This window comes from Ciconia boyciana, chromosome 9 (genome assembly GCF_034638445.1).
Source record: "Ciconia boyciana chromosome 9, ASM3463844v1, whole genome shotgun sequence".
Taxonomy (NCBI): Eukaryota; Metazoa; Chordata; class Aves; order Ciconiiformes; family Ciconiidae; genus Ciconia; species Ciconia boyciana.
The window spans coordinates 34398113-34420923 of NC_132942.1; the positions used below are offsets into that span (position 1 = coordinate 34398113).

A 22811-nucleotide genomic window follows, 5' to 3' on the forward strand; every position below is an offset into this window, starting at 1 on the left:
TTACTGAATGTGATTTTTTTCATTTAAACACAGACAGTATTGTTTGTGATGTGTCTGCTTTCCTTTAACTATTCTTGAGCCACATAATGATCATGGAAAGAAAAAAATATCAATTCTAGAAAATGTTAAACTAGTATTTGATGCAGATAGTCAAGATTATCATAAAAATACAGAGTCTGAATTCAAATTCTGTTATCTTTTATTATGATCAGTGGCTTTTTTGAATGCTTACCAGTCAGTACATAGTACCAGTTGGTACAGTAGACCATATTGTTGGTATTAGTACAACTGCAGAGTTCAAGCTGGAAAACTTAAACAGTTTACTTTGAAAGGATTAGGTCCATACACTTAATGAGTACGGCTACATGATGGGTTTTGCAGTAACAGCACTGTACTCTTTTTTTTTTTTGAGAGCCATCACTGAAAATATAATTTAAATGTTTTTGTCTGATCAACCAATGTTTTTTTAATATTTACAAGGAAGAGAGAAATCTCAGCTGTTTTCTTTCGGAGAGTAAATAATTGCTTCATAAACAAAAAAAGGTCCCTGGAATACCAGCATGGGCACTGTACGTGTTGTCTCAGGGTTGGGCAAGTTAATTAAGGCTGTTGCTTCTGTGACTTAGCCGGTCAACAAGATGAGGAAGCCTAACCCCCTCCATAGTCCATTTCCATCTTAGATTGAGGTTCTTGCATTTCTATCTAGAACTGTACTGGAGTTTAATCCTAACCAAAGGATTTTTTTTTTTCCCCCATATTTTGTTCAACCTTAAAAATCAGTATTTGAGAACAGCGTTTGCACTGTTGATGCTTGGAAGGCTTGTTTTCAGGTTTTATTCCTCACAGAGGACTCTCAGCTCTGAGGTTTCTCCTACTGAGCACAACCTTTTTGAATTTACTTCTTGTTTCATACTGCTACTCAACAGGAAGGTTGGTAACCTCCTAATGGTCACCAGAGTATGTAATGCCAGAGACCAGACAACTTTGTGGTTGTGCTGTGTGCAACAGTTTCATCTCAAATATCTGTAACACAACTGCTTGGATTACTTTTTGCAGATTACTAAGCCTGATACTACTGTTGAAACGTTCAGAACTGACTGCAGTCTTTTTTAGTAAGGTACTAGTTAAATAGAGGGGACTGAAAGAGCTCCTGTAAGGTGAAGTTGATTGAGTAACTTCATTTGTGTTTTGTGCAGGAATGTCTTCTCCCTGTTGCAGAATATGCATAGTTACATGTTGGTTATCCAGATTTTGGATGCTTCATTGCAGATTTAAATTTTATAAAAGAAATTTATAGTTCTTAGTATGTGGCAGATCACTTGGCCTCCCCTTAATCTGTGCTAGTTCGACAAGCATTCTGTATTACTCTGGTTTTTGTCTAGGATTTGTGTGTGTGATGTGGTAGTTTCTTATGTATTTTTCTTTATGGCTGTCAGTATGGCTTATTACTTAACAGGTACCTGTAATACTTAAATCATACTATTTTTCTCTGGTCATGATAATTGCATCAAAGAATGCTTCTGCTCAGTAAAACGTTTTATAACACAAAGGATACTTTCCATGCTATTTTGAAAACAGCCATTTTTCTCTGAACTACTTGGTGAATTGCCTACATGGCAGAACTCCTGCCTGACATCAGCAGCCAAAATCACCTCCCATTAGTGCATCAAGCAGCACTCAGTATAGTGGGTAAGCTTTCTGTTCTTTTGCCTCAGCCATTCACTTCAATTATATGTCTTTGCTACAGAGTGCTGGCCTTTTTGTGATCCCCCCCCTGCCCCCCCATCAATCTTTCATCTCTTATTTACCACCTTGTTGACTGTTCGATAAGTGCGCAATCAAAGCAGTAGATCCTTCCATCTCTTTACATGATCTTTGGATATCATTCTGTGAAGACTTGGCAAATACTGCAGTCAATCCTGATTAATGATGTTTGAGAAACCCAGGCTGTCCTTCATTGCAAGTGTTTCCACAGTTGGAGAGGTACTAGGCCTAGGCTGAAAAGTGTGCTTTTTTTTTTTGCAGGAGTGTTGTCTTGTTATAGAATATGCAGTTACATGTTGGTTGTGTCGATTTTGGGTGCTTCATTGCAGACTTCATATACAAAGCTTTTGTCTAACTTCATACTCTATTTGCCCAGTTTTCAGCCCCCTACCTTTCAAGTCCTTCCTCAGCTTGTGAGGCACCTCCTTGCTTGGTAGCTCTTTTTAGGTTTTCTGTGTGGCCTGTGAATAATTAAATATTTTTGTAGAACCTTGGTTGCTTTAAGGTAAGATTAGATTCTCTCAGACTTTGGCTTTCCAAAGCTCTTCAGTAAATCATAGGAGACTTGACTTTTTTTTAAGTGTTTGATTCCTTCAAGTATAGGAATACTTGAAGGAATACACTCAGAAATAGTTTGTTTAAAAAAAAAAAAAAACCACCAAAAAAAACCCCCAACCACTGTAAGTTGAACTTACTGTGCTATATTTTACCTAGCCTCAAAGAATTATTCAGTTGGAATTATTTGGAAAAGATGATACATACTTTTTAAAGGTGTAGAAGTGGTTAAAGGTCTCTCTCGTTTAAGGTTAAAATTACTTTAATCTTACTAATCTACCTCCAAAGTAATGAAGGTAAGCTGTGTCAGTTCTGAATAAAGATGGCTGCATAGGTATTTAATACTAGATCTTCACTATGGATTAATTTTAAAGTTTATAAATTGCAGACTGCATAAATTTATTTATGCAGTCTGAAACATTAGGTGATGGCTTACTAGACTGGATTCAGTCCTCTTATGCTACTAGGTGTTTGAAGCTAATGGAAGAAAGTATCTTTCATTTGGACAGATGAGTCCGTGTTTCAAAAATTATGCAGGGCTGTGTTCTTAATAACGTTTTTGCGGAGACTTCCTAGACTGTTGCAGAACAGAGGGTCGTGGTGCCTATCTCTAAGCTCTCAAGTAGATTGACTGTTGCAGTGTTTCCTGAATCGAGTCCAGCTAGTGAAGCCCCTAGCTGTACAGCTGGAAAGCCAGAGGTCTCTTCTTAATAAAAGTTAAGAACTTTGAGTATTGTGAAATTTTACTTTTTCCAAGTCATAATGAAATATGACCAAAAAGCCCCCAGACCTACTGGAATTCCTTGTGAAAGGGAATCATTTTCCTATGTAGGTCTATCACACATAGTAAGGCCAGTAGATTTTTATGATTCAAAGGAAAGCTGGTACCATCAGAATTTTAAATGTTCTCCTAATTTGGATTTCTGTATAAATGCTTCTTACTGAGTTACCGAAGTTCAGCAACCCTGTGGTGAGATGTACGGTTTGCTACAAGTGCATTTTATTGTATTTTCTTGTATATATTAGAATGAAAAACTTAACTTCAGAAGGATTTCCAACTATGTTTAGGAATCCTTTAAATATTAAACATATTTAAAGCCTTTCTTTTAAAAATGTCGTCTTCTGTGTTCAGAAGCATAAAGGAAGATACAGCTGGTCCAGAGAACGCATCCAATCTACAGAATATGTCAATACAAGAAAATTCTACTGGAAACTGTAATTCTTCTAAAATTACTTTTGGGAATCATCCATGTGGTAAACCTTTTCATAATTTCCAAAAATCTTAAGACTTGAATTAGTTAGGTGCTTAAATGTCAACCTAAAAGTCATTTTACCAAATGCAGACTTCTCTGAGTATACAGAATAGCACCATATAGCTAATGTTTACAATAAGCCACAAATACCTTATAGTTAGCAGCCTGGAGATGCTGTGGGAGTAAGCCATATTAATATAGCTGTATTATTATTTGGGAAATATTCTGAGTCTCTCAAGGACGGAATTTTTTGGCTCTGAATGGAATGTGTGTGCAGGAAATCTCTCCTGTAGAGAGGACGAGCATTTTGCTGTCAAAGGCCGTAGGGTTTAAGGAAGTTGAAATCTATTGAAATATGAGGTGAATGACAGCATCGTTCTCTGGGAGGTTTATCTTTTTTCTGAGAATCAGGCGCACTGAAAATGGCGCACACACACACCCTCCCCCCCCCCCCCCCCCCCTTTTAGTCTAGTACTCAAGGACATGGTATTCAGTCAGTAGAGGCTTAAAAGCACATGGCTTTGTCAGTCATAGAAGAGGGACAGAGGATGGTCTGGCAGCAGTTGGCACGAGTGCCATGAGCACTGAAGGAGCAATGAAAGCTGAGTGGTTAAAAAGTTGCAGCAGACAAAAGTCAGATAAGATCCTGGAGTGCTTATCATAGAAGGCTTTTTTCCCTGGTGTGGTAGAGTGACTGTAATGCCATGTTTCAGGCTGTGATGGTAACATCAATATTAGTTGTTTCATCCCTGAAACTCTTAGTCAGTTTCTAAAATTACATGTTTCAGGTTTCAAATACATGTCTTGAAACTGGGAAAACCTGGAAAACTGTGCATTTTTTGTGTGTTTTTAAATTTTCTTATACCCACTATAATGCTCTTTTTAGTTAAAATTTTCAGTTGAATTACTGACTTCATGAAATATTTCCAAATAGGAAGTACCCAGTATAAATGCCAAATATAGTCTTGCAGTAATAATTTGATTGCTAGCAAGTTATTTTTATGATGGTACTGGGGTATTCTGGAAGTATCTGGTTTCTATAGTATAGATAAGTATAAAATATCTTTCTGGATTTCTTATTTTTAGATGGTGTAGCACAAACTAAGGAAGCAGAAGACTCTACCCTGCATCAGCGTAAATGGTACAAAAATTCAGAGTGCTTTGTTCCCATGCTTGTTTTTTTTCATGTGGACTGCCAAACAGGACAGTCATCCTTACTGAGATTATCTGTTTTGTGAGTAAATAGGTATAATACAGGTGGAAATATTCCGTTACATCCCTGTTGAGCTTGAGAGATTACTGTTGCTGTTAGGTGTATATGTATATACACACATCATCTTGTGAATCCCTTAAGTAATTTAAATTGGTAAGTAAGTAAATTAAGTAATTTACTTACTCCTGGAAGCTAACTTTGTCTGTTGAAATTATGTAATCTTTGATTAGACACCATAGTACTAGGAAGTGAATGAAAACAAACACTTTTTCAGCTCAGTCCATGGGCATAAATACCAGCTCTGACTCACATTTGTCTGGATTATGTTTTAACCAAAGACTGTCCTATTTGAGGTCTAAATTGTAACTCCTACCCTTCTGTCTCTGCATATTGGTATTTAATGTGATGAATGAGTTTTGTGTCTCTCCTTAATGTAATTCTGTTCTTTGGGTGGAAAAGAAAATCTGATTTTGAAAGTGTGTCTGCCACACAAAATTATGGCCCATTTCCTTTGCTTGCCTTTTTTTTTTTCTTTTAGTTTTGTTTGTTTGAAAGTGGATCCGTTATCCTTATTCCTTTGTGGATAGAACAATTTCTGTTGATAAATAATTTGAGAAACGTGGTAGAAATGAGTGCTAGGTTTGTTTGTGATTATGAGTATGCTGAGGGACATCTGAGGTGTGGTGTGTGGGGAGAATCAGCAGATAGTGGATCCTGAGAAGTTTTTAAATTTCTTACACACTTTGGGACTAGGCAGTGCTTTCCTTTGGTAGTTTATTCTTTTTCTTCTACCTGTTAATGCTAGTTATGGGTGACTAACATTTTCTTGTGCAAGTACCAGAAGTATTTTGTATTTTAGCCTATTGGAAAAGTTCTTGGTAGGGTGATTGAATCCACATATCTGCTTCTGCAGCTTGGCTAGCACAGTTTAAGATCTTCTTTATGTAATGTATGCTGAGGTATGGCTTAGCAGTTAAATTAATGAGGGTTTGGATATGACTGAGGATATGATAAGAGAAGTAACCTGAACGAACAGATATTGCAGTCTGCTAATAGGATTTATCTTTCACTGGTTAAAACCTTTCAGCATTTGGGGGAAGTTTGAGGCATAACAGCTGTAGAATAAGCGGTTGAAAACCTTGATGAGAAATGTCTATTTCTGTCTATGGTCAGTTGAAAAGTTTACTTTGTCTTTCAGAGGTTGGTCTTGCTACTGTTACTTTTTCCTTTGTCATTTCTAGATTTAGACTATGATAGCATCCTTAAATGAGGCAGTAAGTTTGATTCCTTTGGATATCAAAGTTAATGGAGTGTCTCCCCACTTGAACTAGTAGATGTTCTCCTCCAAAGACTGAAATTGCAGAGCTTTTTGTAGCAAGCTTAGCTGACATCCTATCACGTGCTTTCCTGACACTGCTATTCAGTGTCAATTTATTATGGTTGAGTACACCTACAGATGCTGAAACTCAGCTGGTTGTCTGTAACCTAATGGGAAAATTCTTGCTGTATGTGAGACAGCTTGTCTAAAATTCAGTTGTTTTCTATTTTGGAAAAAATCCAATTAAACTTTCTTTATTTTAGCTTTTATCCGGAAATAAAATGGTTTCAAAATGACAAGACTGTTACAGTGAAGGTAAAAATAGCAAGTGTAGCTGACTGTAAATGCGAGTTCTCTAAAGAGAAGGTGGTTTTCAGGTAGGTTTAAGAAATTTAAGTATAATAAACACAATGTTTGACTGTCATCTTACATTTAAATTTTTTTAAACTTTTTAATGGTGTAGTGCTTATTCAGGAGACAAACTGTATTTGGCTGACATGGAGCTGCATCAATATATACTTGCAGAGAAGTCTACATGTGTGATTAAGGATAAAGAGGCTATTATTGTTCTCGCGAAAGAGAAGAAAGGAGCATGGTGCAAATTACTGAAGAACAAGGTGAAGTGGAAATTAATTTGAGAATTACTGAATGTTCCGAACATATTCCCTGTGTGTCAGTGCAGATATTTCAAACAATGTGTTTTTGTCAACAGAATCCTCACGTGTCTTTTGACTTTGAACACTGGGAAGATTTTGAAGATAAAAGCCCTTTTCCAGTTGGTAAGGAATGAATGAGTCGATGTTTATCGTGCATAAAATGATTAACATCCTCATTTTTCCATAGGCTTTATCTGAAATACTCATTTATTTCAGGGTATGTGGCACTTAGCTGGCTTGCTCAAATTCTCTGAAAACAGATGAGAGGACTTCTAATAGCAAACTATAGGCAGCAGGGTATTTTTCTATCAGAACAGCACAGACAAAAAGCAGTTTGAAGTAGGTTTTAGTGTTTTGGTCTAGTTTGTAGTCTAAAGTGTGGGGGTCTTTTGTTGTTTTAATTTTTGTTTTGTTTTAATACTACTACATATTTGTTCTGAAGCTCTTGGGTTTTTTTGTTTTACAAATGTTACACTTCGTTAATTACTTCTAGGTATTAAAAAATTGTATTGCACTGCTGCAGTAACCGAAGAATTGGTTGACTCCTCAGAAGACAATGGAACAGAAAGTGATGAGTAATTTGGAGACAGATCTTTTTCCTCTGATAAGAATTATGCTTCATGTCTCTTGCATGAATATTTCCACTAAAATTGATAAGAGTAAACATATAGGTTGCAGAACTGTCCTTAATTTTAGGAGGAAAATAGTGAACAAAGTCCTTACCTTTTGGGCGCTGAGAATCTGAAGAAATACTCCATAGACAAACATTATGTATGTTTTCCAGTGCCTTCACTTTAGAATTGTTGGCTTTAATGATGATGTGCACATATGTACATGTGCTGTCCAAACAGTAAAATCTAAAGATTAAACTTGGGTTGTGAAGCAATTGAATTTATTAGTAGTTACAGACCTTCTAGTTTACTTATCTGAGTGAATTTGCTGTGTTAGCAATAGTTAATAATTTTTGAAGTTTCACAAATGCTGATGATGTCAGTTGTTTCTACCATATCACTCATATTCATACACTATCAGTTTGTTGGCAGTCATCACAGTTGTCAGTTCCACGTCAAGAAATGATGCCTCAACTCCAGTGGCAATTTTTGTTACTTGATTGGAAATACGTTGACTTGGTATGAAATACTGTACAGTGCAGCTCACTGTAGTAACTAACTGCTGTACAGCTTTTGTGGAATGAGCACTGTGTGATAGATTCAGTATTTGTTTTCAGTCTGACATTTTCACTTTTCGTGAATGCTCTTATTTCATTCCCTCTCATTTATCTAAAACTTTTCTCCTTTGCAAATGAACAATAAAATCTTGTCTGTTTAGCCCTAAGGCTTTGCCTTTTAATATACTATCTTTCAGTAAATAATTTTTCACTGTTACGTTTTTACACATCCAGAACATCTTGCAGTGAAGTAATAATGTAAAATATATTTCTAATAAATGAGTCTGGTATAGATCTCTTTGCATCTGTAGATTTTAAAGTACACTCATTTCCCCAGCATAGCTGTATGGTGATTTAGAATAGAGATTTAACTTTACAGATTGATTTGAAGAAGCCTAAAATTTTGTTGTGTTCTTAACTAGGAAGAATGTACTTGCCTGTTGATTATTCTTTCAAGAAACATTGGGATGCCTTTACTTCAAGAATGGGAGAAGGACTGTATTAATATGTTTACACTGACAGCTACAGTTTTTCTAGTATTAGCATGTAATAAAACTTTTTTCTGAATATTTAAGAGTATTGATGATGGCAGTGGAAAACTGCTATGTGACAGAAACAGTTGTAATTGTTAATGTATGGTTAAAAAAATTAGTGCTGTTGGGAACCTGACTGCAACTGAGCTTAATTATAACCTTCACCTGAGAACAGGTACTTGCAAAGCTGTAATTGTTGTAAAAGTACTTAAGGAAAAAATTAATGTAACTGTATTTTGGTCTTGCTCTGCATTGTGATGCAAACAGAAGACTGTTAAACCACCTAACTGAAAAAAAAGAGTGACGGGGCAGGATGTTTTCCTTCGCATGTTTTGCTGCTCTTTAGATATCTTGTCCGATATCTAAATATGATGTAAGATGATTTTTCTGCTGGTAGATAAATCTAGTGGGTTATTTAATAGACATAAATTATCTGTAACTTTTGTTTGAAAAGACATCTTATATGAGGTAGAAGCAAAAGCTGGTTTTAGCCATACATTCTTAGCAGCTGCTAAGAGCCAGTTTATTAAGAACAGTGTAAAAAAATGTAGCATTACATTCCAAGAATATTCTCTTGACCTCAAGCAATTTTTGATCAGGGTCTTCACGAGGAACAGGTTTTCTGTGGAGTTCTTAGTTGAGTTAGTTCAGTTGCATTTTGGAACCTACGTCAACTTCTAACATTTCTCCTGCACTAAGGAAGTCAGTAGTCAAAAAACATATTTTGCAAAGAAGGATTTTTTTTTTTCTGTGTTTTGAAGCCACCCCTGCTCTGTCTTCTTGACATCCAGTACCCTCAAGTTGTAATAGGAACAGAGAGCTGGCTTTTCCCATTTTCTTGTCACTTAAGACTCTGTCTATGGACCTTCTGTCATCTTTTCCCCCCCCGCTCCCATCCCCCAATCGGGTATCTCTATTTCAGCCTTCAAAATTGTAGTAGATAGTCATTCCTTATACAAAAATATTCTATTCCTTTGGCCTTTCCCTGAACCTTATAGTTCTTGTGTTTGAAGTGATGTTTTTACCAACTGGGGTAGGGGAACAGCAGTTATAATAATGTGACTGGGACAAAACATTGTGGCAAGTAGGCACTTTATATGTAATGACATAATTACAATTTTGTTTTGCTGTCCATTGCCTTCCTTAGTGATTCTGAACCTTCTTTTTGTTTGTTTTACCCTGATTGCACATGGAGCTGATATTTTCATGGATCTGACTATAATCACAAAATCTTATTCAAATTAATCAGAACCCATCATTTTTATATGGACCTTTGGGATTGCTTTTCAATGTAGGTAGACGCAAAATGGAATATATAGGAACTAAGTTCTGTTTATTTCTTTGTAGCTGCAGGATGATAGAAATAGCTTCTTTAGTTGAATTTGCTAGGCTAGAGATAATATGAACTTACAATCTTAAGCCAGTTGCTTAATATTCTTGTGTTTTATATATATATAGATATAGATATATATATAGGATGAATGTGCTTAAGAGGTGAGAGGACTTGTGCTTTCAGTATAAACGGTCTTTCTCAAATTAATCACTTGAAAATATTGACAAGTGACTTGATAAAATTCCTTCCTTTATCCATTTGCACTGAGGGAATATAGTAGTAAAGAATATTACCAAGAATCCTTAAGTTTCTTGGGCAGGGAAAGTAAAAGCTGCTTACATCTGTATGTTAATGTAGTATCTATTTTTTATATTTTATTTTAATCACCTACCAAATAGAGTGTATCTAGGATGATGAAGCTACCTCTGTTTAAGTCACATTCATGCCGAGGATAATTTTTGTGGCATATACTGGCTGTTCTATAGCTTGGATGGTGTTGGAGAAAACATAGATAACTGAGAAATTAAGCTTTTATTATCTTGCTTTAATTAAAAAAAAAAAAAATCAGCCTCTCATCTTCCTGTCAACTGTGTTTTCCATTTTTACTTGATTCCCACTTGCTCAGTCTTTAATTTTTTGATAGCTAGTGTTTGGTCTCAGAAACTGAGAATAGAATTAGTCTGGTTTTACGTTATTTCTGTCCTTTCTGTGTGGCCTGTTGAATGTGATGCTGTAAATGATAGCTGCTTTGTTCTTTCAGCAGTGTGATCAAAAGCATCTTGACAGCGTTGCTGGTAAGTTTTGCCATCTTCATAATTGAAAAGTTGCTCTTGTTTGTTTTGAGTAATTTTAATGCAGAAAACAAGATACCGTAACATATTAGCAAACAATGAAAACAGCTCTGCTGGGTGCTGTAATCTGGCTCAGAAATCTTCTATTCTTATATATTTAACACTTTTCAAGTACTAAAGTATTGCAAAAATAATACACCAGTATGAACATAACAATTCAGAAAGTATAAATGTGTGCCAAACTAAATTGAATCTCCTTCAACCTGTATAGCACTTAAAAACAACCTGGTACATATAAAATATTTTATTCAGTAACTTCCTCTGCTGGAACAACTTCCAAAAGCATCTGAAGGTGCATAGTGATGGGCTCTGAGGAAAAAAAGTTATTGTTAGAGGCTTTATGAGAGAACAGTATTTCTATTCAGACTTACACTATTTTTCTAAGTGAGAAAATTATCCTTGTGAGTAGTTGTCTCTTTTCTGTATTTGTATCTCAAACTTAAAAAATACAGAGTGGGGAGAAAAAAGCAATCTTAAGATCCAAGCTACAACATTCCAGGGTTTCTAAACTTGCCCTTAGTAGAGTACAATGCTTCTAATTGCCTAATTACATAATATTTAATAATCCCAGGGAGCAGGAGAGACAGATGATGGATTTTTTAATGTCTGTAGAACTACCAGTTCTGTCCATTCTGTCCTCTTCAGCTGGTTCCATTTCCCCTTTTAGAAGTATCTGTGTATTCTGTTTTCCCTGAGACAGTTGCAAAGAGTTTCTCTTAAGACTACGCAAAATCATTTTATAAATGGTCACACTGGGTTCTTGCAACTTTCACTTTACTCAGCAGCACTGTGATTAATTTTAGTCTTAATGCTGTTAACATTTTTTTTACCAAGTATAGCAAAATTGATAACCTGAGCTAAAAGCAGAGTATTTTGTGGCATAAGAATGTATGTCTGCTAATCTTTAGTTAATGGCTAAAGCAATGTTTTGAAATATGAACAACTGAAAAGCTAACTTTCCAGATAAAATATTTCTGTTCATTTTAAAAGTCAGTTTCTTCGTACTACGACAGTGATGTATTGCTTTTTTGTGAATTAAGTTTCGGTTTTCCTAAAATCAGACGTCACTTTTTTCCACAGGAAGGAGTAAAATACAATATTGAGTAGAGCTCACTCTATGCCCCTCGCTATATGTCTGGAAAATTGCCTTCCTCCACACCCAACTCGTGATTTAGATGGGTTGGACCATATAATGAGCTTCATTATGGTAATTACTTTAATGCTTAGCAATGTTCTGTTGAATTTGGAGCTGGCTGTCTGAGGTATACTTACTTGATATTTTTTGGGGCCAGTTGAATTTAAAATGAACAAAAAGTACATAAACTATAAGTCCACTAAGTATAAATAAAACACAGTACAAATAGGCCAGTTCAGGTGCACTGATGATTGGTGCCAATACCAGTAAAATGGAGACTAGTGTCACTATGAGTGGAATGATGATGGGTATCTGCAAGATACAAAGCACAAAATTACTTTTTTGTTCTTTTGCTGTTCTTACAGAAGTTGCATATATGAAAGAAGAATATTTTCATTGCCTTATGCAGTTTTTCCTGTTAAAATTTCTGGAATTAGATGGGGCAATTGAAGGAGTAGCAAGAATATGGATAGGGAAAACTCTTCTGCTAAATCATTGACCAAGATCTCTTTGTCTGTATTGCAAATTGCAGTGTAAAACTTTGCATTTTAATGAATCTGGGACCTGACTCCAGTGCAATGACCTGGGGTCTTATTTCGGGTACTCTTTCAGTGGTAGTCTGCCGACTACAGTTTCCCATGCCTGAAAATTTGGCTTGTGCCTGTGGTCTGTGCAAGTAAAAATAAACATTGTGTAATCTTTTCCCAGTCCGTATGAGCTTTGTACGAGTGCAAAACTGGAACAAAGAGAAGAACTACAAATAAATGGCTAGGCTTTAGGTAAGGGGGGGGGAAACAAACAAACAAGGAGGAGTCTGCGTGAGGATGTGTAAGTGTCCAAATACTTAGGATGAGTTGGTGTTTCAGTGTTTATGGGAGTGGAGAAAAAGCCATACTGAATACTGAACTTACCCTGATTGGTCTCCTGAGTTCCTTTCTTGTAAACCTCATAACAATGAGTGCAAGTATGGTTAAACCATAAAACATCCAGACTGCAAAACTGAAATAATTTATGAGCGTGTCAATGTCACCAGGGATAATATAAATAATAGCAATGGCCCCCTAAAAATGAAAACAAAAATTAGTATAGTCTATTATAAAAGAAAGCTGAATTTTACTTATGTGTCAGTATGGGCGTATGTTTACGGTGTTCCAGAGCGTGATCTGTGAATGCTTTGGCTTGAACATTTGGGGATAAGTGTATTGCAGCACCTTTAAAGATAGTGTCCGCATCCTGCCAACATGTGTTTATTTTTATGTGCAATCTTAATTCCATTTTAAGTCAAAAGACTTGGAATCTGTATGTGTTAATCTGTTTTGTTGTTGACTTGCATCTCTTGGAGGAAGTGAAGATACTAAATATATTTTTAGGTTATTAAAGTTACTGGGAGTCGACAGAGCGATTGAATTTTGAATTTATCTTGTTTTACTTTGAAGATAAATGGGTAAAATATATAAAAATAACAAGATATTCTAGACTTATTTTAAAATGTATTACTGAATAGAATTTTTTTTTGTGAGATGTAAATGCATTCTTACATGGAGGAAATAGGGTAGTGATAGCTTTCTTTCAGGCATCCTGTAAAATAAAGGATTTACCCAATAGTAATCACTCATTTACTTTTTAAGTTTTGCTTTCATGCTGTGGATTCTTAAAAACATTTTTATTTTAAAATCCAGTTCTGGAATGAAACTGTTCAAATTGAGAAATTGGGGCTTTTTTTATATAGTCTTTTTTCCTAATGTATATTTAGCAATTTTCTTGTCTAGATAGTCAAAGATACGTGTCAAGACTGCTGGTAAGAAATTATGAAAGCATGTATCACTGGAAAATTTTTGTTGATAATTTTCCTGTACTTAAAATATATACTTACATAAAATATGATAGCAGGTGCTGGTGTTAAACGCTTAACACTAATGTAAGATAGCACCTTTAGCATGTGCCCTTCACGACCTGCAACATAAACAAGTCTGACAAAACAAAAACAAGGCAATCTAGTTAGTGTGACACCTAGACTTTAAGTGGCATTATTAAAAAAACAAATTAGTACTATTCATTTTCAGGTTTGTTTTACTGTGTGGCTACATCTGACTATAATTTCATCAGTATTTCCTTTGATAGGCCATGGGATTTAAGGAATATTGTAGTAACTGAAATAAGGGAAATAACCAGTATTAAAGCAGTGAACTTGAAACTAATTCTGAACCAGTATTAGAGTAGTGAACTTGAAACTAATTCCAGAATCATTAGTTTGCATGTTTAATTTAAAATTATTTTGGGAAAAAAGTTAGCTACTGTGTCCCTTCTAATTGAATATTTCATTTTTAATTTGCTTCATATTAAAAAGCTATGTTGACAACCTTCTGTCAAAAAAATTGATTTTTTTACAGCCCTATCATATTCAGATGGATTTGAAATTTAAAATATTTTTAAATAGTAAATGGAAGCATTGAACAACTGATGGAAAGGAATAGGTTCTCTTTCCAATTCTTATCTTTATCATTACCAGTTAATTTTTTTAACTGTTTAATTCTTAGCTTTAAACTTGATGAGAGGTGTGAAAAAAAAAAAAAAGAAAAAAAACAAACCACCAAAAACAAACAAACAAAAACAAAAAACCCAAACAAACCCCTTTTGTGCTATACCTGCTTTGAATTAAGAATGAGAGACTTATTTTCTGATTTTTCAAACCTGCATAGCTGCTGCTGCTTTTTGAAAATTAAACAATACAGCTAGATTTGCAGGTACTTCTTAATTATATTTTGTACATTTGAATCAGAATAATTTCTATATCTTTATGTGTGTATTTTTTCCATCCTTTAAAAATTTTCATTTTAAGATACTTAGAATGGGAACTTACCTGCCAGCAGTAAAACAGGTCCCATTGGCAGATCCAATTGTAGAAAAGGCCACAAAGAGGGGAACTATCCAAGAGGCTGGATAAAGGACTCTATCTCCAAATGTCTGGGATATGGGATTAAAATTAATCACTTTTGTCATTTCAACTACCATTTGGTATATTCAGTACTGTCAGAACCGGAATACAGTAAATGAGTATCTAAGGTATGTTACCAATAAAAACATATGTTATATATTTTGTGTAGTTATTAAAAAATGCTTTGCCAAATGAAGAACTGGATTAATTCATGAACCACTCATAAAGAGTGGAATATTGTTGTTGTGGTGTTTGAGATGCAGCATCTGTAGGAAACATTGGGAGACAGATGTAAAAAATATACAGAAATTAAATTCTGTTAAAGACACCTGGTTTGGGGATGTGTCTGCAAAACAAAAAGAGAGATAGCATTGCAGCAGAGAGCCATGCATACACAAGCTGGTTTCAACCTAAATAGAAGGAGTAACACTAGTAGCGATGGCGTGACAACCTAGGCCTTATGGGTGAACAAGGAAAGGACAAGCTTGCTAAGGTCTTTCACTACACTTCCGTTTTTACCTGTGCCATGGTGTGTTAGTCATTACTGCAGGATGGGTTAGATTTAATGTAGGTACATCGATCTACTGTAAATGAATTTGAATTCAAACTTTTTTGACAGGTAGATTTTGGGGTTTTAGTTGGGGAGTGGTTAACTCTTTATTAGTAAGTCAAGCATAAAGAGTACTGGTTTTGCACAAGTGTAACATCAGTGTTGTTTCTTTGTCCAGTAGTAGGACACTCATCAGTACTAAGCAAGAAGTCTGCTTACAGATGTATAGACCTCTCTATACGGTGCACTCCTCTTGCTGTTTGCTGTGCTGCCTTTGTACTGCTCAGTGGCAGTTCTGAGATTTTGCTATTAATTTAGTCTGAGTTTAGTGCTAGCTGATGTATGTTGTTCACAGATTTTAAGTTTAGTGGTATACCAAAGAGGACTAGTTCTTAAACAAGATATAACTTGGTATATATTGCTTTACCTCTTGGTGCGAACAAGATGCTGAAATGCACTGAAGTTCTACATTTTAAAAGATTTTGGTTTTTAACATTTTTAAGTATTTCTACATTAGTGTAGTACTTCACTGTGCTACACTGCATTTTGCATGCATGTCACATACTGCTCGTTTTCCCCAAAAACTGACATTAGGAAAAATCACTGCATGACCTCTCAACAGTTATTTCAGACACAAATGTCCCATGGAGAATTTACCAAGGGGAACCAAAGGGACAGATGTGTTTGTTAAGATTTTAGAAATGTATATGATCTTTAATTTTGTCTGTAATAGTATGTCTTGCGGTAATGTAAAAAGGATATTTCTTAGCTTTGTTAAGAAGCAAGAATAAGGAGGAAGTCAATTACAGACTACTTGCTGTTATCTCCAGAATGACAAACTGATCTACTGTCATTTTGCATGTGCTTGTTTCTCAGAAATACTGGAAACACTGAAAAGGGCAAAGCAGCAGTCAGTGTTATTTTTCCTTCCATCTTTTTGGTGCTTATGCAGAACAGTCAACCTCCGAGCTGTAGTGTTTACAAAATGTTAGCTGAAGGCTGCATTACTTCGCGTGCTTTTTTTTTTTCTTGGGATGTGACAGAACTACTGTTTAAATTAAGCATTACAGAAATAAATTTTAGATTAAGAAATTACAGTAGATAATGGGGGAAAAGCTGAGACAGAAATTACTTGTATCTTAAGAAAAATTACAAGTTCCTTTTTGCTCATGACTTTAATGCACACAGCCTTCTTCAGATGCGCTATTACAAAATAAAGTGGCTTACCACAGCAACTGCCTGGGACTGCAGGAGTTCTGTTGAAGTCATTACGGTGAAATATGAAATGTTTATCAGAACGTAACAAACTGTAACCAAGGGGATTCCAATAATTATAGATAGCGGTAGATTTCTAAAGAATGCAAAAGTAAGACTCCATCAGTATTGCTATATCACTGGTAGAGTTGTCATAGTAAACTGTGGACTCTTACTTTTCCCCATATGCTCTTTATGTGTATTTACATTTCTTTATTGTAGAGCCATGGAAATCAGGATTTTAAAAAAGGAAAAATACAACTTTATGCAAATTTATGAAACCTGTAATAGATGCTAATTAGCTGTCTGTTAGTGCTCAAACCTTGAATAACCATTGCTTTTAAAACCAAACCAAAATACATGTCTGCTTCTACAAAAATATTAAGCGTTTGATTTCTGTTGTTAGACATGCTGCTTTCCTACATAGTTTTACCTGTAAGGATTTTTAAGCTCTTCTGTGATGTAATTGAGTTGATTCCTGGAAGGAAAAACATTCAGACAATGTTACTAGCAGTCAGGTGTTAAAATACTAAAATATTAGAGTCAAGTGTTATTTCTTGTGTTACTGTGTTTTTACCTTTTCAGTTAAAAAAAACACCTTACAGTACAACCAATCTTTTAAGTGGTAAAACTGTGGGACAAAAAACTATGTGAGCTTCTTATCCAAATGTCAGCCTCTTGATTCACCATCTTTTCCTCCATTATCTTTTCTTCCTTATGGTTTTAGAAGTATCTCTGAGATTTTGAAATGAGATTGTCTTAGTTCTTGGATAAAGTATCCCAGAATAACAGAACAAAAATTTGGCAGATATTTATCGCAAATTTACGAGGTCGCCTTTGAATTTCAAGCTTTGCAATATCTGAGTCTTTTCAAAAAAAAGCACAAGCATACCCGTTGCAAGGACCTGAAGCAAGTCTGCTAATGTTTCACGGTTGTTCTGTAAGTCATATTGTCTAGAAAACTGGCATGAAAACCTTTTTAAGGATTACATTTATCAGAATTATAATTTCCAAATACTCATTTTTGCTAGAGCATGTAGACAAGATTGAAACAAGATTTTTACTCATCCACTTCTGAAAATGTGAGGAGGAGTTGGTATTTACAGTTTAACAGGCTAATTTTCAAGTGTTGGTGCCTGGTGGTTACATATTGAATTAATTATTTAGGCACCAGCTTCCCTGCCCCCTTAAAACATCTAGGTGAATGTCTGAATTAGCAGACTTACATGCCTGCGTTGAGACACTGAAGCTTGGAAATAGAACCTGAAAGAGTAATCTGTTTAAAAATAAATTCAGTTTTAAGCATCTAAATGGGACTTGCTTTGTTGTAAGTTAAGATTTATATTCTTAATTCCTTCATACAGATCTGTATGCAAACTTTTACAGTTTGAACATTTAAGAATAGCATTAATGCATCAGACCTTGATATTAGATGTGTGCCAACAGAGCCCTAGACCAACGGACATTCCCTTTACTTTCAGGAAGTGAAACATGTAAATTATTTTCTGGACCGGCAGAGATTAAGTTAGATATTCCTGCCAGTAAATAAGTTTATTCTTATGAAAATAATTCTGGAAAGCACTCTTCTGAGTATTAAATATAAATGCTCTATGTAGACCATAAATGTAAACCTAAATCCATCCATATCTGTGATTATTTTCAAATGTAAGTGTATTCTTAAATCTAGCATGGTAGATAATAATGGATAAACAGATGTGGAGATTTAAAATTGAAAGCTTCTCGGGGAAGAAGACTTCAATGTCTTTACATTAATTCCAAATGAAACTGAGTAAGAAAATATTTCAGAGTTGAACCTTATGAATTCTGGCACTTAATGGGTTTTTTTTATGTCCTCCTGTACTAATCAAACACCACTACGTATTTCACAAGAAATGGATTTTGATGGGGTAACCTGTAGGGGCTCTGGGAAGTCTATTTTGCCTAACGTAATGGAATTAAACTGTGTTTTCTCCTCATTACCACAGTATCTAAGCACCTTCAGCAGCAAAGCAGGAGCCCTTTCAGGTTCTAGTATAGTTTCTTTCCCTAATAAACAGCAACTTGAGGATTGGGCGGGGGAGAGGGAGGGTTGTTTGTTTTGATTTTTTTTTGGTTTGGGTTTTTTTAACCAAACTGGTGTTCCTTTTCCAGAATTCATTAAGAGATTCTTAATAACAAGTCAGATGTTAACTTCTTCAGATCACATCTTTGAGTTCTACAGGGAGAGAGTAAACCAGTTAAAGGTTTTTAAAGTGTGACTGTTAACGATAAAGATACCTTACCATCCATCATATGCCCAGAGTCCATTATAAAATGCCAAACTGATAGAACTAACGGAAATTTTACTGTCCTTGAAAGAATCTTTAAAGTTTTCAGTTTTTCCTGCAAATAAGATGTAGATTACTGATCAGTGTTGAAATTAATTCCTTTAATCCCCACCAGATGAAGAAACATTCCAACATCTGTTTCATGTTTTGAAACATCTCATTGTTAAAATCGGTACCATTTTTTAACTGATCTGTAGTTTCCTACCCACCCCCCTTCCCTAAAAGAAAATACCTTAGTTCCCAAGAGATCTGGAACTAAAACACTGAATAAAGAGAGCCTTATTGTTGTGCCACTTCTGTTAGTGTGAAATTTTTAAATGGTTATAGCAGAAGCTAAAATAATTTTTGCAAGCAAAGTATATTTAATTACCTTGTGCAAGAAGAACAATTCCACTTACAATAATGATTGTGACAATGATCATTTTAGCAGCTGTGAGAAAATTCTGGACATAGCTTCCCAGCTTCACGCTCAGTGAATTCACTATTGTAATTATCACTAAAAGAAATAAATTTATGAATTTTTGCATTAAATTTCTCAGAATTGAAAGAAAAGTTGCCTCTTAAAACCTTCCCCCTCCCCCCGCCTTATTTACTGTACTGCTTTTTCCTCCCAGTTTGTCTATCTTATTGATATAAGTTTTTTAACATACTATGTTTGGATAACTTCCAAAATAGTGAGGAAAAAGTTTTCTGAATTAGATTTTGATAGTACCTTTAACAAACAAACAAAAAATTTTAACGTTGCACAGCATTCTGATAAATACAGAAATAACATCTCCACACTTAATTTTTCTTCCTTTTCTGCTAGAAATAAGCATTCATTCCACAGCTGTATCTATCTTAGTAAAGAATAAAAGAAACTTAGAGTAGGAACAAACCATTTTTAAACCTGTCCTTTTTATATGTTGTTGAATTAGTTATTGTGGGAAGGACTCACTGTACTGTGTTCCAAAGTTTTCCGTTGCTTTCAGCGTAGGGTTGCTTCCTGATGTCTTCATGGAGATTAACCTACTGAAGTCTTACTGTGCTGAAATGCATTCATTGACAGGGCTGAACGGAAATGGCTATGCAATTACGGATCTTGTCTCTTTCTTAAAAAAGTATGAATCTTACCAATGGCAGCTGCTGCAAGACACTTGATGACAGCTTGGGGCGGATCACAACCCGGATAAAAAGGAGCTGATGCATATTCCGCAAAGCTGAGACAAATGATTGCAAATGAACTCGGTTTTGTGACGAGTAAGCTTGTCCAAGAAAACAAAAATGCTGGAATTGGGCCAAATGCTTCCATAAGGTAAGGATATTCTCCCCCAGATTTTGTGATCATTGTACCAAGCTCAGCAAAACAGAGTGCCCCTAAATAACAAGACAAGCACTTACTATTTGTTATTTAGTTCATACACCACTTAAACTATGACTGGCTAGAGCAGATTATAACTTTTTTTTATAGGTAGCAAAGTTAAGGAAATGGATGTATACAATGCATCATTACTTTTTTCATGTTTCACTGCATTTTACTGTAGATGCGAAATAAAATTGTAATTACTTATGAGCAATTGGAAAAATATACTGAAACTATACTGTCCAGAATTCACTACTATTTGTGTTTAAGACTTCAGCAAATAACGTACATTCATACTAGTTTCTTTTTAAGAAACCAAGACTCTACGAAGCATCGAAGTGATAACTGCACTGGCTGACCTACCTTTTGGAAACTTGAAAAAAAAAAAAAAAAGACTTGCTGCACAATTTGAAATAAAATGTGTACTAAGCTCAGCTTTAAAGTACAGTAATACTTCTAGATTTATTGCTGTACCTGGCATTTTGCTTAAAGGTTTTTGCATATGCTGTGTACCTGACACAATGCCCAAAGAATTCATTTTTGGTTTACTTGAAATATTTTGAGGTGCGTAGTGCTAAGTTTTCAGGTTATAGAATATTAGATTTACACAAGTAGAAAAATAGCAGAAGTACCTAGCTCACCGCCAGTAAATTCCACATTTTGCCTGTGATTTAAGTAGAAAAGTATTCTCTTTATTAGTTAGTGGATTAAGTAAGTGAAACTAAAACTTCCTTTCAAAATGACCTAAAAATGTGCTTTACAACTTCAAAAACTTAATTTATCTTTTATAAACACATATTTTAAATTTTGTCTGAATGCTGCTACACTTATCAGGGTCTGATTTATTTCGGTCCAGGTGCCATTAGCCAATTTGTAAAATGATAGTATGCAGAAATATCAGATAAAGATTTAAGCAAAGATTCAAATTCTTTGTTGACTCATTTACCTAATGTTGCAAGAATGCCACAGGCTGCCCAGATGATTAAACAAGGACCCACAGCTCCAACATTGGCAAGTACTGATTTTGGAGAAACAAAGATACCTGAGCCAATAATTGTACCCACAATCATACAGATTCCACTGATGAGGCCCACCTTGAAATAAAAGAAGACATTTTGGTAATTTCTAATAATGCAATAATTACTTTTTGGTTTAATACAGTTATAGTAATTGTCATTACTGGTTTATTTTTTTTAGCTTTTACTAAGTACTATATTAAACTATGTGGAATTTCTCTTTTCTTTCCAAGATGCATACACACCTTATGGCATACTCCTGCTGTTTCCAAAAGTACAGTTGTTTGGACTTTGCCTGCCTGTGTATTTGCTTTATTAAACCATCCTTTGGATTATGTAAGTCTCAAATCTAACCGTGTACAGGTGAACATCCTCTTTCCACTCTTTGATTAAACTCTGAAATTCTTTTATGAGCTCTTGAGGAATTCTGAATTTTCTAACCTTCAAAAATTTGCTTTCCTGGATATGGAGTCAGTTTTTTGTGTTTTGTTTGTTTGTTTCTTTTAAGCCATTGTTTTCCTCTCCTTGCTTCAGGTATTTGTGCACAGGAATTAATTATCTTGATACTGCTAGGTGGTGAAAAGATCACATTCTCCTGACTTGGTAGTGACCTACGTGTTACATGAAACTATGAAAACTTGAGGCATCTCCTAAAAAAACAGTGGCGTGGGCTACTTAGATTTTCCTGTTAGTTATGGCTAGTCTAAAAACATCAATATTTCGCCAGTCTTGGCACCAAACTAAAATCATAGAGAATATTTTTCCAGGTTACTTAAATTTAAGAGGAATTCCACTCCCTCCCGAGAGCGAGTGGCACATCTGTTTTCTAAAGCATCCTTAATTTTCTGGAGGAGACAAATTTTCACTTGTCTTTATGTACCAGTGTCTATTTTACAGCCATAAACACTAACAAACTTTCAGAAGGAATGAGTTGAACAGCCCACTTCAGCCTCTGAGAAGTACATGTGGAAAGAAACAGTGAAGTTAATTAAATGTCTTACTCGATCATCTTTGAAGTTATCAGATAGAAAAATAATTCAAAGACTTGAATACATATTGTTACTCTTTAATTGTGTTTATATCAGAGCTATTTAGTAATTTGCGGTTTCTTAAAATGTAAACCAACCACACTGTCAAGATATTAGTACATCACTGCTAAATTGGGACATAATTGCAGTTTTTGTACGATGCTGCATGTGCACAGATACCCCCTCCTGCCTCCCTCTGCCAGCCCCTCGCATGCACGCAGACTGAAGGGGGAAAAGAATAAATTTTGCCTGCTTTTGTAGGTTCATCGTTTGGGATTTGTGACTCTGAATGGATTGTCCATCCTCTTTTCCGTTGTCCTCTCCTTTTCTTTTCCTCAAGCTTTCTTCACCCATTTGGTTTACTTGTTGAAATCTCTAAGGAAACAAAACCAAAATATCAGTCTTGCATATTAATGTTTGCTTGAGATTTGCTGATGTGTATGTGTCCAAAATAGTGTAGTTAAATAGTGCCAGAAAACATAAAACACACACTTGCTTACAGGCAAAGGACTTCCATCTAAGTACCTGCTTGGAGATTAAATCGAAGAGGTGTTATGTCTACTTCACCTCATCCATCTGA

General features: G+C 35.2%; 2 protein-coding genes across 2 annotated transcripts in view; one reads left to right on the top strand and one right to left on the bottom strand.

Annotated features, from left to right (window-relative positions):
* Positions 1-8165, top strand: part of TDRD12 (tudor domain containing 12) — a 35238-nt gene extending 27073 nt beyond the window's left edge. Inside the window, exons 25-30 of the mRNA XM_072873720.1 lie at positions 3452-3573; positions 4659-4713; positions 6367-6480; positions 6567-6720; positions 6816-6882; positions 7253-8165. Coding sequence (XP_072729821.1) covers positions 3452-3573; positions 4659-4713; positions 6367-6480; positions 6567-6720; positions 6816-6882; positions 7253-7338 — 598 coding nt within the window. The 3' untranslated portion in view covers positions 7339-8165. The remainder of the gene's footprint in view (positions 1-3451; positions 3574-4658; positions 4714-6366; positions 6481-6566; positions 6721-6815; positions 6883-7252) is intronic.
* Positions 8166-10432: 2267 nt separating this feature from the next.
* On the bottom strand, positions 10433-22585 carry SLC7A9 (solute carrier family 7 member 9). Its single transcript, XM_072872135.1, has 12 exons — positions 22481-22585; positions 21134-21281; positions 19959-20201; positions 19216-19341; positions 18801-18900; positions 16952-16996; positions 16492-16615; positions 14640-14743; positions 13653-13749; positions 12691-12840; positions 11917-12091; positions 10433-10953 (listed from the first exon to the last, which is right to left on the bottom strand). The coding sequence occupies exons 1-12, from the start codon at positions 22583-22585 to the stop codon at positions 10889-10891; spliced, it is 1482 nt and encodes a 493-aa protein (XP_072728236.1). The 3' UTR covers positions 10433-10888.
* Between the last annotated feature and the right edge of the window lie 226 nt (positions 22586-22811).